This window comes from Microcaecilia unicolor, chromosome 6, assembly GCF_901765095.1.
Source record: "Microcaecilia unicolor chromosome 6, aMicUni1.1, whole genome shotgun sequence".
Lineage (NCBI taxonomy): Eukaryota > Metazoa > Chordata > Amphibia > Gymnophiona > Siphonopidae > Microcaecilia > Microcaecilia unicolor.
In genome coordinates, this window is record NC_044036.1 from 7,700,860 (window position 1) to 7,714,196 (window position 13,337).

Here is a 13,337-nt window from a genome sequence, read left to right on the forward strand (position 1 = left end):
GCGTCGCCTCCAGCCTTCCCTTGCCTTCCCTCTGACATCATTTCGTCTTTCCGCGATGTCGGGACTCTGAGAGGGAAAGGAACGCTGGAGGCGAGCTGACGTAAGCTCATTAGCATACGGTTACGAACCCAGCCAGCCAGCTATCCAGGGATGCAGATCGACCAATTATTGTATAGAGAGATGAGCTGCTTCGGTCAATGGACACAAAATTCTACATCTGTGCTGATGATGTGTGGAGGAGTGGCCTAGTGGTTAGAGTGGTTAGCCTTGCAATCCAGAGGTGGCCGGTTCAAATCCCACTGCTGCACCTTGTGATCTTGGGCAAGTCACTTAACCCTTCATTGCCTCAGGTATAAACTTAGATTGTGAGCCCTCCTGGGGCAGAGAAATATCCAGAGTACCTGAATGTACCTTGAGCTACTACAGAAAAAATCTAAATAAATAAACTACTCATGCCCACTGAACGAGATCTACCCACAGCTCTGAGAAAACTGCCTGCAACTCAGGAATGGGCAAAAAGCAACAGTGTGTGCAGTGGAAAATAAAACCATCACAAGAAGGCAGCGATCTAAGTAAAGGTGTTGCCAGGGAGCCCATGATTCTGAGGTGGCAGTCTGCCCGCTGTGTGCCCTGCCCCTGGGACATTCAATACCGGCTCCTATTCAGCTTTCAGGTTCATGAGCTGGCCACTGATTTACTAATGATTAAGGTGGCGGTGTGGGAGCGTTGCCTCTGTGGGGGTTGATAACATGCCCATGCACGTGTGGACACAGTTAATGAATATTGAATAATTGGAAAGAGTTAATGGGTATTAGAGTGTCTGCCTAGGAATCGCCCAGATTAACACATTCAAGCATCAGGTCTGGAAGCTGCACAAAGGTAAGAGGAGACTGGATTTTCCTGGGTTCTGGAAGCAGGCTGATGGAAGGGAGAGGTACAGGCTCTTTCGGTTTTCTGTTAGACAGCTGCACCTGTCCAGATTTCAGAACTCTCCAGAGGGAGATGTCTCAAAGCCAGAGAGACAGTGGGAAATATTTGCAGCACGAAATGTCCTTTTCTTGCACAGGATGGAGAAGCAGGCGCTGCAGAGGTGTAACCCAGCCTGGACAGACAGGCAGAATGTATTTAATTCATTACTCATCCTGGGTCCCTTCAAGGGCTGGTTAGAGCTGAAACTTCCAGCAATTCATCTTAAGCTTCACAGTGAAGCACGTTTGGTCACAGATGTCTGAGACTGGCAGCTCGTTGCTTACCTGACTGTACTTGAGAAATGTTTGTGTTTCATTTTCACCTAGTACTTATTCTGAGCACTTTTAGCCCTTGTACGTATGGGGGCCAGGTTTCAGAGCACTCACTCACGTTGTTTTCCTTTCAGCAGGTGTGACCCACATCTTCTGAACTTGCTATCTGATTGGGCAATGCTTTGATTGTAACCACAGAAAGGCAGTAAGTCAAGTCCAAACCAACTTATGGATACATATTTTCCTTTGTCCCTCTACACAGAGATGCCTGAGGGGAGGGGAAGTGTGTCCTTGTGACACACAGTAAGTGTGCACGATGTCTGAGGGAAGGGGAAGTGTGTTCTTGTGTCACACAGTAAGTGTGCACGATGCCTGAGGGAAGGGGAAGTGTGTCCTTGTGTCACACAGTAAGTGTGCACGATGCCTGAGGGAAGGGGAATTGTGTCCTTGTGTCACACAGTAAGTGTGCACGATGCCTGAGGGAAGGGGAAGTGTGTCCTTGTGTCACACAGTAAGTGTGTATGATGCCTGAGGGAAGGGGAAGTGTCACACAGTAAGTGTGCACGATGCCTGAGGGGAGGGGAAGTGTATCCTTGTGTCACACAGTAAGTGTGCATGGTGCCTGAGGGAAGGGGAAGTGTGTCCTTGTGTCACACAGTAAGTGTGCACGATGCCTGAGGGAAGGGGAAGTGTCACACAGTAAGTGTGCACGATGCCTGAGGGAAGGGGAAGTGTGTCCTTGTGTCACACAGTAAGTGTGCACGATGCCTGAGGGAAGGGGACGTGTGTCCTTGTGTCACACAGTAAGTGTGCACGATGCCTGAGGGAAGGGGAAGTGTGTCCTTGTGTCACACAGTAAGTGTGCACTTTTCAACTTGCGTTTACTAGGCAAAATTCCATGGATACAATTAGATTCTGAGTTTTCTGAACCCTGGGATCTTCAGTGAAGGGTTCCACAGCATTTGATATACTCTAATATACATTTACATCTGTTAAGAGTTTTGTACTGTATGAATAACTTTGGCCTGAAATGTATGATATCAGCAGACGATGTCTAGATACTTTGTGAACTGGTCATAGGCAGTGGAATGAGGTGGGCCAATATTTTGCCCAGTAAGGTTTCAGCAATTAGATAGCTTTGGGGTGGGGACAGAGATGGAACTGGGGATGGCCTGTGTCTCTAGAAGCACAAGGGGGTTGACGATGGGGAACATTGGCTCATAGAAGCCCTCACGGCGGAATTCTCTTCACCTGAGCTTACATTCCAGATAAATTACTTTCCATTTCCAAAGAAGCTAACATCTTGGTTCTCTACACAAAGCATTCTGGGGTTTGAGGAAGACTGGAATAAAGCCCTTGAGATCTGTATTCTGGTTCTTGTTTACAGGCTATTTATTGAAAGACAATAAGAGTGAACTGGTGGATTAAGAGCTTTTTTATAGTTGTTCTATGTTTATTTAACGAGGCCCGTGGGTTGGTTTTATTGGGGGAGGGGATTTTCTTCTTTTATGTATGTGTTGGTTTTTAATGTAGCTTTTATGCTAAACCCCAGCACTTTGATCTGTTGTTTTGATATATAAATTGATAAATGGAATGGAATGCGATCTGTTGTAAGTTGCCCTAGACCGGATTGCTATGGGAATAGGCAGAATATGACTGCCACCTGACACTGAGTCCAACGAAACTCAGTCTTCAGAAGACCGCGTTGTAGTGGCTAAGGACAGTGTTTGCCCCTGGGCATCATTGTCGGCTGCAATAACTCAATCCCTCTTCTTCATGTATCACAGGGCCCTCTGGACACCTAGAAAGAGTAAACTGTCTGGGTCCTCTAGTTGTGATTTGTGTTGGTCCTGTAAAAACTAAACTGGAACTCTCACACATCTACTGTTGGAATGTCCACCTCTTGTAACATTTTGGTCAGATGTTTGGGAAAAATTGGAAAAGATTTTTGGTTTCCAAGAATCTTTTTTACCTAAATATGTGATATAGAAATCTGTTTGTATATCATTTCTCTACACGGACAATGATAAGTTATTGTATGACTTTTTGGTTTCAGTTGTGCTGAAACTGGTCATTTCGCACTGGAAGGATAATTCCCATGTGAATGTGGTGGTGTGGTGGAATTGGATTCTGCTTTATAAAAAATATGAGCAATCTGCAGTACTCTCCCTGTCTGGACACAAATCAGCTATCCGCAAATGGAAGTCTTTAGACCTTTTTCTATCCAATAAGGACTAATTTTAGGGTTAGAACTCAACACTCTGTACCATATTGTGTGTTTTGTTCTGTTGCATTTTCTGTGGTGTATTGTTATGATTTAATAAACTTATTATAAAAAAAAAGAAAAGAAACATAAGGACAGTGTTTGCTGGTGGTTTCCCGAATGTCACTATGAGAGGTATTTTTTAAATCTCCCAATGAGAGATAAGTTCAATATTCTTGGAGTATCTCTTGACATGGAACTCAATTTAGTAGTTGATATAAATGATCTAAAGTTCATTTTGGCAGCTTCGAATCCTACGTAATCTTTCACCATCCCTTCTATCAGAAGACCTTGTCTCTGAAGCCATGCGTTACTAATGGGATGATTGGACTTCTTGATTTCTTATTCCTAGGTTTACTGAAGTAGCGAGTCAGGAGTCTCTACTGGGATACTGTGACTCTGGGGTCATATGTCAATATCGGCCTCTTGTATCTATTCGGATTTTCTGTATCTGTCTCTGTGTCAGAAACTGGTCTACAGTCTAATTCTTTTAGATTTTAAGGATACATCCCTTGTGAGTTATTACATTCTTCCCAGAATAAGCTGTTCATTCTTCTGTCCTCAGGTGATATCAAATAAGTGAATATTTAGAACAGATCTATTTCTTGCATTCTTCCCGGTAAAAAAAAAAACCCAGGCTTTTAGTTAATGTTACTTTTGCTCTCATCTGTTTCCAATTATATTTATCTTTACTGGTGTTAGTTGCATTATTGATTGTTTTAGTATCTGAATTTTTTGCACTTCTCTCTAAGTACTTATGAAGACTGGGCAGTTCATAAATCTAACTAAATATATAAGAAAAACTGCCTATGGGGTGGGTGGGGGTAAGGGGATTTCAGTTTGCTGAATGGTACCACCAGGCCCTCCCTACAACACTTTGATCCACAATATACTGCAGCACTTTGAACTATGTATTATCTAAGTGTTAAGCCACTTGGATTACTGTAACGCTGGATGCAAGGAACAAATCATTAAGAAACTCCAAACTGCCCAAAACACTGCAGCCAGACTCATATTTGGAAAAGCGAAATACGAAAGCGCCAAACCCCTAAGAGAAAAACTACACTGGCTCCCACTGAAAGAGCGAATTGTGTTTCAAATCTGTACCCTGGTTCATAAAATCATTCATGGTGAGGCCCCGACATATATGTCCGACCTCACAGACTTACCAACCAAGAACACAAAAAGATCAGCACGTACATTCCTGAACCTCCACTACCCCAGTTGCAAAGGACTTAAATATAAATCAATATATATTTTTGTTGTTACATTTGTACCCCATGCTTTCCCACTCATGGCAGGCTCAATGTGGCTTACATATTGTATACAGGTACTTATTTGTACCTGGGGCAATGGAGGGTTAAGTGACTTGCCCAGAGTCACAAGGAGCTGCCTGTGCCTGAAGTGGGAATCAAACTCAGTTCCTCAGGACCAAAGTCCTCCACCCTAACCACTAGGCCACTCCTCCACTAGCTTCTAGCTTCTCCTACATCAGCACGCAACTGTGGAATGCACTACCAAAGGCCTTAAAAACAATGCACAACTTAACAGCCTTCCGGAAGCTACTAAAGACTAATCTGTTCAAGAAGACATACCATAATGAGCCATCATTAATGACCCACATCAAAACTCTATCAGAACCAGATAAAACTGAATCCTTTACACCTGACTGCTTCAATCAAATTATCACCAATTAACATCAACGCATTACCCCCTTATCTCTTATGCCTGAATTGAACTGTTTATTCAACTTACTTTATAATTTACTGTAACATTTATGATCTTTAATGTAACACTTTGGAGTGTTTGGAGGAAATGCATCTAGGAAGCATCTTACATTCCATCAATCTCCAAGGTGTCCTTGTTAAGAACCTTGGGCTGGGAGGTATTTGGACTTCCTCAGCTACTCTGTGTTTTGTGAAACTGGAACTGCAGTGCCTGGGCTTTTCTCCTGTGTCTCTCCATCTCCTGAGTACATAACTACCTCCACTTCTTCTCAGGTGCACTGTCTCTTCACACCCAGTGCTTACAAGAGGAAGTGGCATCAGGGAGAGGAATCCCAATAATTCATGGAGGACTCCTGAATATTACCAATCAATCAAGTTGTCTGAGCAGCCCACAGATGAAAAAGCAGGGAGATAGTAACAAAAAGACAAGACAAGAGGGGAAAGCGGAGGAAGTAAGTGTGTGTATGGGGGGGGGGGGGGGATATCTATAAGGAGAAACAAAAGTGTGTAGCTGAGACCTGTGTTCAGTGCATTCAGAAAATTGGGAATGGGCGATAAAACTAATTGAAAGCAGGGGCGTAGCCAGACAACAAATTTTGGGTGAGCCTAGTCAAGAAGTGGGTGGGCACCAAGTGTTCTTCCCCCCCCCCCCCCAATGCAATGAGGCCAGTATCAGCAGCTTAGGAAGCTTAGACTGCTGAAGTGGAGAGCAGTGTTTTCAGCACCATCAGGGGGAGGGTCTTCAGCTGGCGAAGCTTGGGATCCCCACTAGCTAGCACTAAATATGTGCTGCTGTTGGGTGGGCCTGAGTCCTAAGTGGATGGGCCCCGGCCCACCCAGGCCCACCTGTGGCTACGCCACTGATTGAAAGTGTCTGCAAAAAGAAAAGTTTTAAGTCTGTTTTGAAACATTCAAGAGAAGACTGTAGTGTAGCATGTTCCAGAGCTCAGGGCCTTGAACAAAGAAGACAGAATGCCGGGCCATGTTGTAGACAATTTTGTGAACAAAGTGGCTTTGCTTCGATATCTGACTGTTTTGATCTGTTCTTCCTTTCAAGATCACTTATGATCACTCTCAAATTTGCATTAGGCAAAAACGTACTCCTCCTACAATTCGACATGTCTAGTGTGTTCGACATGGTAAACCACAATATACTACTAAGCATCCTAGAATACTTTGGGATTGGCAGAAGTGTACTTAGCTGGATCAAAGGTTTCCTAACTACTAGACTAAGAGGCATATTTTCAAAGCACTTTGGGAGGCTAAGTTCCATAGGTTTCTATGGAACTTTGGGAGGCTAACAGGCTCATTTTCAAAGCACTTAGCCTCCCAAAGTTCCATAGAAACCTATGGAACTTAGCCTCCCAAAGTGCTTTGAAAATATGCCTCAAAGTGCTTTGAAAAAGAGCCTGTATATATATCAAGTGAAATCAAACTCGAACATATCATCACCATGGAAAGCAGACTGTGGAGTACCCCAAGGATCGGCACTTTCACCGCTTCTTTTCAACCTAATGATGATCCCACTAGCCACATCCTTATCCAATCAAGGCCTTAACCCCTTCATTTACGCAGACGATGTCACAATATACATCCCCTACAAACATGATCTAGCAGAAATCACCAATGAAATCAAACTCAGCCTAAATATCATGAACTCATGGGCAAATGCATTTCAACTAAAACTTAACGCAGAAAAAAACACACAGTCTCATCCTCTCATCCCAATATAACACGAACAAACCCACCAACATAATCACCCCAGATCACAACCTCCCTATCTCAGATAGCCTAACAATTCTTGGAGTCACAATTGACCGAAATCTCACACTGGAGAGCCAAGTGAAAGCCACAACAAAGAAAATGTTCCACTCAATGTGGAAGCTCAAACGAGTAAAACCTTTTTTCCCGAGGGAAATATTTCGTAACTTTGTATAAACCATGGTACTAAGCCACCTAGACTACTGCAATGGAATCTACGCAGGATGTAAAGAACAAATCCTAAAGAAACTCCAAACTGCTCAAAACACAGCAGCCAGGCTCATATTTGGAAAAACGAGATTCGAAAGCGCCAAACCCCTATGAGAAAAACTGCACTGGCTGCCGATCAAAGAACGCATTGCATTCAAAATCTGCACCATGGTTCATAAAATCATCTACGGAGATGCCCCGGGATACATGACAGACCTCATAGACCTACCAACCAGAAACGCATCAAGATCAACACGGACATACCTAAATCTCCACCACCCAAGCTGCAAATGACTCAAATACAAATCAACTTATTCATCCAGCGTTTCCTATATAAGCACACAACTATGGAACGCATTACCAAGCACCGTGAAAACAACAAACAACCACCTAAAATTCCGGAAATTACTAAAAACTTACTTGTTAGAAAAGGCATACCCTAACGATCCAACTTAAATGCCTTAACCCTGCAACACAACGAAGCCAAAGCTCATACTGGACACAACTCTTCCCCCTTACGATTCCCTAACATGTCTGTAACAGATAATCCGTACCCTACTAGTCGAGATTGGGAGGTGGGGCTGGTGGTTGGGAGGCAGGGATAGTGCTGGGCAGACTTATAGGGTCTGTGCCAGAGCCGGTGGTGGGAGGCAGGGCTGGTGGTTGGGAGGCAAGGATAGTGCTGGGCAGACTTATATGGTCTGTGCCAGAGCCAGTAGTTGGGAGGTGGGGCTAGTGGTTGGGAGATGGGAATAGTGCTGGGCAGACTTATACGGTCTGTGCCAGAGCCGGTGGTGGGAGGCGGGGATAGTGCTGGCCAGACTTATACGGTCTGTGCCAGAGCCGGTGGTGGGAGGCAGGGATAGTGCTGGGCAGACTTATACGGTCTGTGCCAGAGGCGGTGGTGGGAGGCGGGGCTGGTGGTTGGGAGGCGGGGATAGTGCTGTGCAGACTTACACGGTCTGTGCCCTGAAAAGGACAGGTACAAATCAAGGTAAGATATACACAAAAAGTAGCACATATGAGTTGTCTTGTTGGGCAGACTGGATGGACCGTGCAGGTCTTTTTCTGCCGTCATCTACTATGTTACTATTCAGGAAATCTAGACTGCCCCAACTTCACATTTCGTCCTTTAGATTGTAAGCTCCTTTGAACAGGGACTATCCTTCTTTGTTAAACTGTACAGCGCTGCGTAACCCTAGTAGCACTCTAGAAATGTTAAGTAGTAATAGTAGTACTACAACATCACTCTGTATTTGTTCATACCGATATTGGCAATCGCCAGTACCATAGGAGCCGGCTTTGTGGGTGCTTGAGCACCCCCATTGAGAGAATTCATTGTATGTGTTCAGGGAGGGGTTATTTCCTTTGGGCTTAGCACCCCCAATAATTCTGAAAAGTTGGCTCCTACGGCCAGTACAGTACTATGTATTAAGCCACATTGAGCCTGCAAATAGGTGGGAAAATGTGGGGTACAAATGTAACAAATAAAATAGTTTACCAACTGCAGCTGTGCCTTTTCCCTCACACGCACTGCTGCTGCTTTTTCTGAGGTGCTTTACAAGCCACCGACTCTGTGTGAACCTGGACAAGCTTCACCCTGGGCCTCAGTTCTAATCCCAGCTTGGTCACTGATGAGGCAACTCTATAATCTAGCTACTCACATTTATGTGCATGTAACACATGTAAATATAACGCAAGTAACATAGTAGATGATGGCAGACAAAGACCTGTACGGTCCATACAGTCTGTCAATTAAGATACACTCATTACATAAGGTATGAGTGGCCTAGTGGTTAGGGTGGTGGACTTTGGTCCTGGGGAACTGATGAACTGAGTTTGATTCCCACTTCAGGCACAGGCAGCTCCTTGTGACTCTGGGCAAGTCACTTAACCCTCCATTGCCCCATGTAAGCCGCATTGAGCCTGCCATGAGTGGGACAAAATTAAAATAGATACTATTGGAGATTCTACATGGAATGTTGCTATTCTACTAGCAACATTCCATGTAGAAGCCTGCGCGGCCACATTGGTGATCTGCAAGAGCTGACTTCTAGTGGAATAGCAACATTCTATGTAGAATCTCAAATAGTAGCAACAGTGGAGGAGTGGCCTAGTGGTTAGGGTGGTGGACTTTGGTCCTGAGGAACTGAGTTCAATTCCCACTTCAGGCACAGGCAGCTCCTTGTGACTCTGGGCAAGTCACTTAACCCTCCATTGCCACATTGAGCCTGCCAGGAGTGGGAAAGCGCAGCGTACAAATGTAATAAAAATAAAAAAATACAACATATGAATACCTGATCTTGATTTGTCCTTGCCATTTTCAGGGCACAGACCGTAGAAGTCTGCCCAGTTCTGGCTTTGTTTCCCAATTAGCAGTGTTGCTTCCTAATCTCTGCTAAGCTTTTTTGGAGCCATTCCTTCTAAATAGGATTCCTTTGTGCTTATCCCATGCATTTTTTAATTCTGTTACCGTTTTCATCTCCACTACCTCCCGTGGGAGGGCATTCCAGGCATCTATCACCCTCTCTGTGAAAAAATACTTCCTGACATTATTCCTGAGTCAGCCCCCCTTCAACCTCAATTCATGTCCACTAGTTCTACCACCTTCCCGTCTCTGGAAAAGGTTTGTTTGTGGATTAATATTTTCTAAATATATGAACATCTGTATCATATCACCCCTGTCTCTCCTTTCCACTTACCTGATTAACTTACTTGGAGGGGCATTTTCGAAAGAAACGTCCAAGTTGCGATTTGGACGTCTTTGCAAAACATCCAAATCCAGGGGCGGGGAAACCCATATGTTCCAAAAAAGATGGACGTCCATCTTTTGTTTCAAAAATACCGTCAGAGACATTCAAATCCTTAAATATGGACGTCCTTGGATCTGGACGTTTCTGACTTTCAACGATTTTCGAAACCAAAGACGTCCATGTCAAAAACGTCCAAATGCAAGCCATTTGGACGTGGGAGGAGCCAGAATTTGTAGTGCACTGGTCCCACTGACATGCCAGGACACCAAATGGGCACCCTAGGGGGCACTGCAGTGAACTTCATAAAATGCTCCCAGGAACATAGCTCCCTTACCTTGTGTGCTGAGCCCCCCAACCCCCCCAAAACCCACTACCCACAACTGTACACCACTACCATAACCCTTACGAGTGAAGGGGGCACCTATATATGGGTACAGTGGGTTTGTGGTGGGTTTTGGAGAGCTCGCTGTTCCCTCCACAAATGTAACAGGTAGGGGGGGTATGGGCCTGGGTCCGCCTGTCTGAAGTGCACTGCAGTACCCAGTAAAACTGCTCCTGGGACCTTCATGTGCTGTCACGGACCTGAGTATGACATCTGAGGCTGGCACGACATATTTTTAAAGTTCTGATCCCAACTTGGTCACTGACTCTCTTTATGACCTTGGCCAGGTCACTTTTTCCCCTTTGGCTTCAGTTCTGATCCCAGCTCGGTCACTGACTCTCTTCGTGATCCTGGATGGGTCACTTTTTCCCCCTAGGCCTCAGTTCTGATCCCAACTTGGTCACTGACTCTATGACCTTGGCCAGGTCACTTTTTCCCCTTTGGCTTCAGTTCTGATCCCAGTTTGGTTGCTGTGACCTTCAATGGATTACTATCTGCCTGAGCCTCACGTTTAATCCCAGCTCAATCATTGACTCTCTTTGCAACCTTCAATAGGTTACGTTTTCTCCCTGGGCCTCAGTTCTGATTCCAGCTTAGTTACTGACTCTCTTGTGGCCTTGGATGGGTCACTTTTCCCCGTGGGCCTCAGGTCTGATCCCTGCTCAGTCACTGACTTGGGTCGCTGTAGATAATAATATCAAGGTTGTTTTTTCTCCATTTTGGAATTTTTTGCACTCAAGCTATGAACTGATAGTAGACATCAGACTTTCTACACCAGAGGTGGCTGCATTATTGTAATTTGTAAAGTGCATCGTAACTGTATTTCACAGAAGTTATTGTTTAAATGCAAACTGGTCTAATGCCTGGAAATGACCTGCTGTCTTTGGACTTTGTTTCACAGAAGTCGGCTCAGTATGGCAGACAAGCTTCTCCCTTTATCCCAGGAGGCTCTAGTCCAGTTTAACAAGACGGTAGCAGCAGAGGGCACAGGGGCTCGTCCAAGGGCAGGATCCTTCTCGACTCGTCGAAGCTCTCAGTCCCTGGAGATGCCACCACGGACCCTTCTGCGTTTTAGGAGCATGGATAGCAAGCCCCCTGACCCATCGCGGAGGAGCTCCATCCTGAGTAACCCGAATGCCCCTTTCTCCCGCAGAAGCTCTGTGTCTATGGGAATGGGCAAGCGACTGTCTCTGGGACCCTGGATGCACCATGGCAGGATCAGCTTCTCTGGGCTCCCACTTTACCAGCCCATCATGGAAATCCAGTATGACAACACGTACCGGATGGTGCCAGAGGAGGGCTGTAAGTTCAATGCCAGCAGGGTGCAGCAGGTGCTGGAGACCATTCTGAGCAGCCGTCTCTGTAACACCACATACAATCCAGTCACCACAGGACAGCTTGCCCAGAGCCTGACTGACCTGATTCGTAGCACGGTGAAAGACCTGCTCCCACCCCGCTACAAGCTAGTCTGCAATGTCATCGTGGGACAGATGGGCAACCAAGGCTTGAGGGTGGCTAGCCGCTGTCTTTGGGATCACGAGAATGACAATTTTGCATCAGCCACATACACTAACACTTCACTCTTTGCAGTAGCCATGGCCCATGGCTTGTACTTCCAATAGACTGCTACCAGCCATCACATAACCTCTTCTCTCCAGACACCCACAGAAATACACATAGGCTGAGCATGCACATCTTTACAACCATAGGAATACCTCCAGTGGTGTCAGTTCAAATTCAAAAACATTTCAGAGTAGGGTTGCCAAGTGGTCAGGCTGGCTTCTGGCAGAGTCTTACAACCTGCAACAAAAAAGCCGTAATTTTTGTGCCTCAGCTCCCTGCCCCAGTGGTCTGGCAGCTCCCACAGGTCTGGCCTGTCAAAATCTACCTCTCCTCCTACTCTCAGGCTCCCATTGGTCCAGCGGCATCTCTCCTTCCCTTCATCCTCTCACTATGGCAGTCCTCCAGTAGCACTGAGTCACCAGAAATGAGGAAGATGCACTACTTCCAGCTGCCCTGGGGCTTCCTCTCTGCTGCACCTCTTCTTATGCAATGTTCTTTGAGTAGAATGCAGTAGAGAGAAGGCTCTGAGGGTAGTGGAAGCAGTCTTGTCCTCCTTTCTGCTGGCGACTTTTCTGTTTGAAGGACCACAGGCAGGAGGAGAGAGAATGATGCCTGCAAATGGGGATGGGGGTGGTGGGCAGAGGGATTGATGCCAGACCTGCATGGAGGAGGGGCAGAGGAATTGATGCCAGACCTGTGTGTGTGTGTGTGTGGGGGGGAAGTCAGAAGGATTGATGCCAGTAAGGGGGGGCAGAGGTTTGATGCCAGATCTGCGGGGGGGGGGGGGGGGGGGTAGAGGAATTGATGTCAGACCTGTGTGTGTGGGGGGGGGGGAGAGATCAGAGGGATTGATGCCAGCAAAGGGGGGGGGGGGGAGATCACATGGATTGATGCCAGACTTGCAACTGGGGAGGAAGAAATTGATGTCAGATCTGTATGAAGAGGATGGGGAGGGAAAGGGAGACATGCCAGACACACATGGGGGTGAAGAGGGACAGATCCACATGGGGGGAGGAGGGGAGGGAAGAAGGAAAAACACCCAGACCTGCATGGATTGGGGAGAGATGCCTAATCTGTGGGAGGGGAGAGGATGCAACAGTAGGTGTGGAAAGGGGCGTGACATGATGTGGGGCCTGGAGCAGGGCAGGTGTCAGGTTTTTCTTTATCAAAAATTGGCAACCCTATTTCAGAGAGGGCCACTTCCTCCCATGTCTCCTTTCCAGAGATCCAGTTCTTAGTAAACTTTGGAGCTGGCCCATGAGGTCATATGTCTTTAAGGGCAAGAGTATCCCATTCAAGGTGTAGAGGCTCATGGATCACCATGAGAATAATGACATTAAGGACACCTCCTCTTACCCCTAGTCATGCCCTCTTCCTGGGTGTTCTTCCCCTCCGTTTCCAGTGCTCACGTTTCCTGGTGGATGACATTAGCATGAA

The 13,337-nt window shown here is 46.1% G+C and overlaps 1 protein-coding gene across 2 annotated transcripts; it reads left to right on the forward strand.

Annotated features, from left to right (window-relative positions):
• Positions 1-862: 862 nt before the first annotated feature.
• Positions 863-12,524, forward strand: TCTEX1D4 (Tctex1 domain containing 4). Of its 2 annotated transcripts, XM_030206893.1 has the most exons (3): positions 863-879; positions 1,379-1,446; positions 11,239-12,524. In XM_030206893.1, the coding sequence occupies exon 3, from the start codon at positions 11,252-11,254 to the stop codon at positions 11,957-11,959; it is 708 nt and encodes a 235-aa protein (XP_030062753.1). In that variant the 5' UTR covers positions 863-879; positions 1,379-1,446; positions 11,239-11,251; the 3' UTR covers positions 11,960-12,524. The 2 variants fall into 2 exon arrangements, with proteins under 2 accessions (XP_030062753.1, XP_030062754.1); XM_030206894.1 differs by lacking the exons at positions 863-879; positions 1,379-1,446 and adding an exon at positions 10,982-11,039.
• Positions 12,525-13,337: the final 813 nt, after the last annotated feature.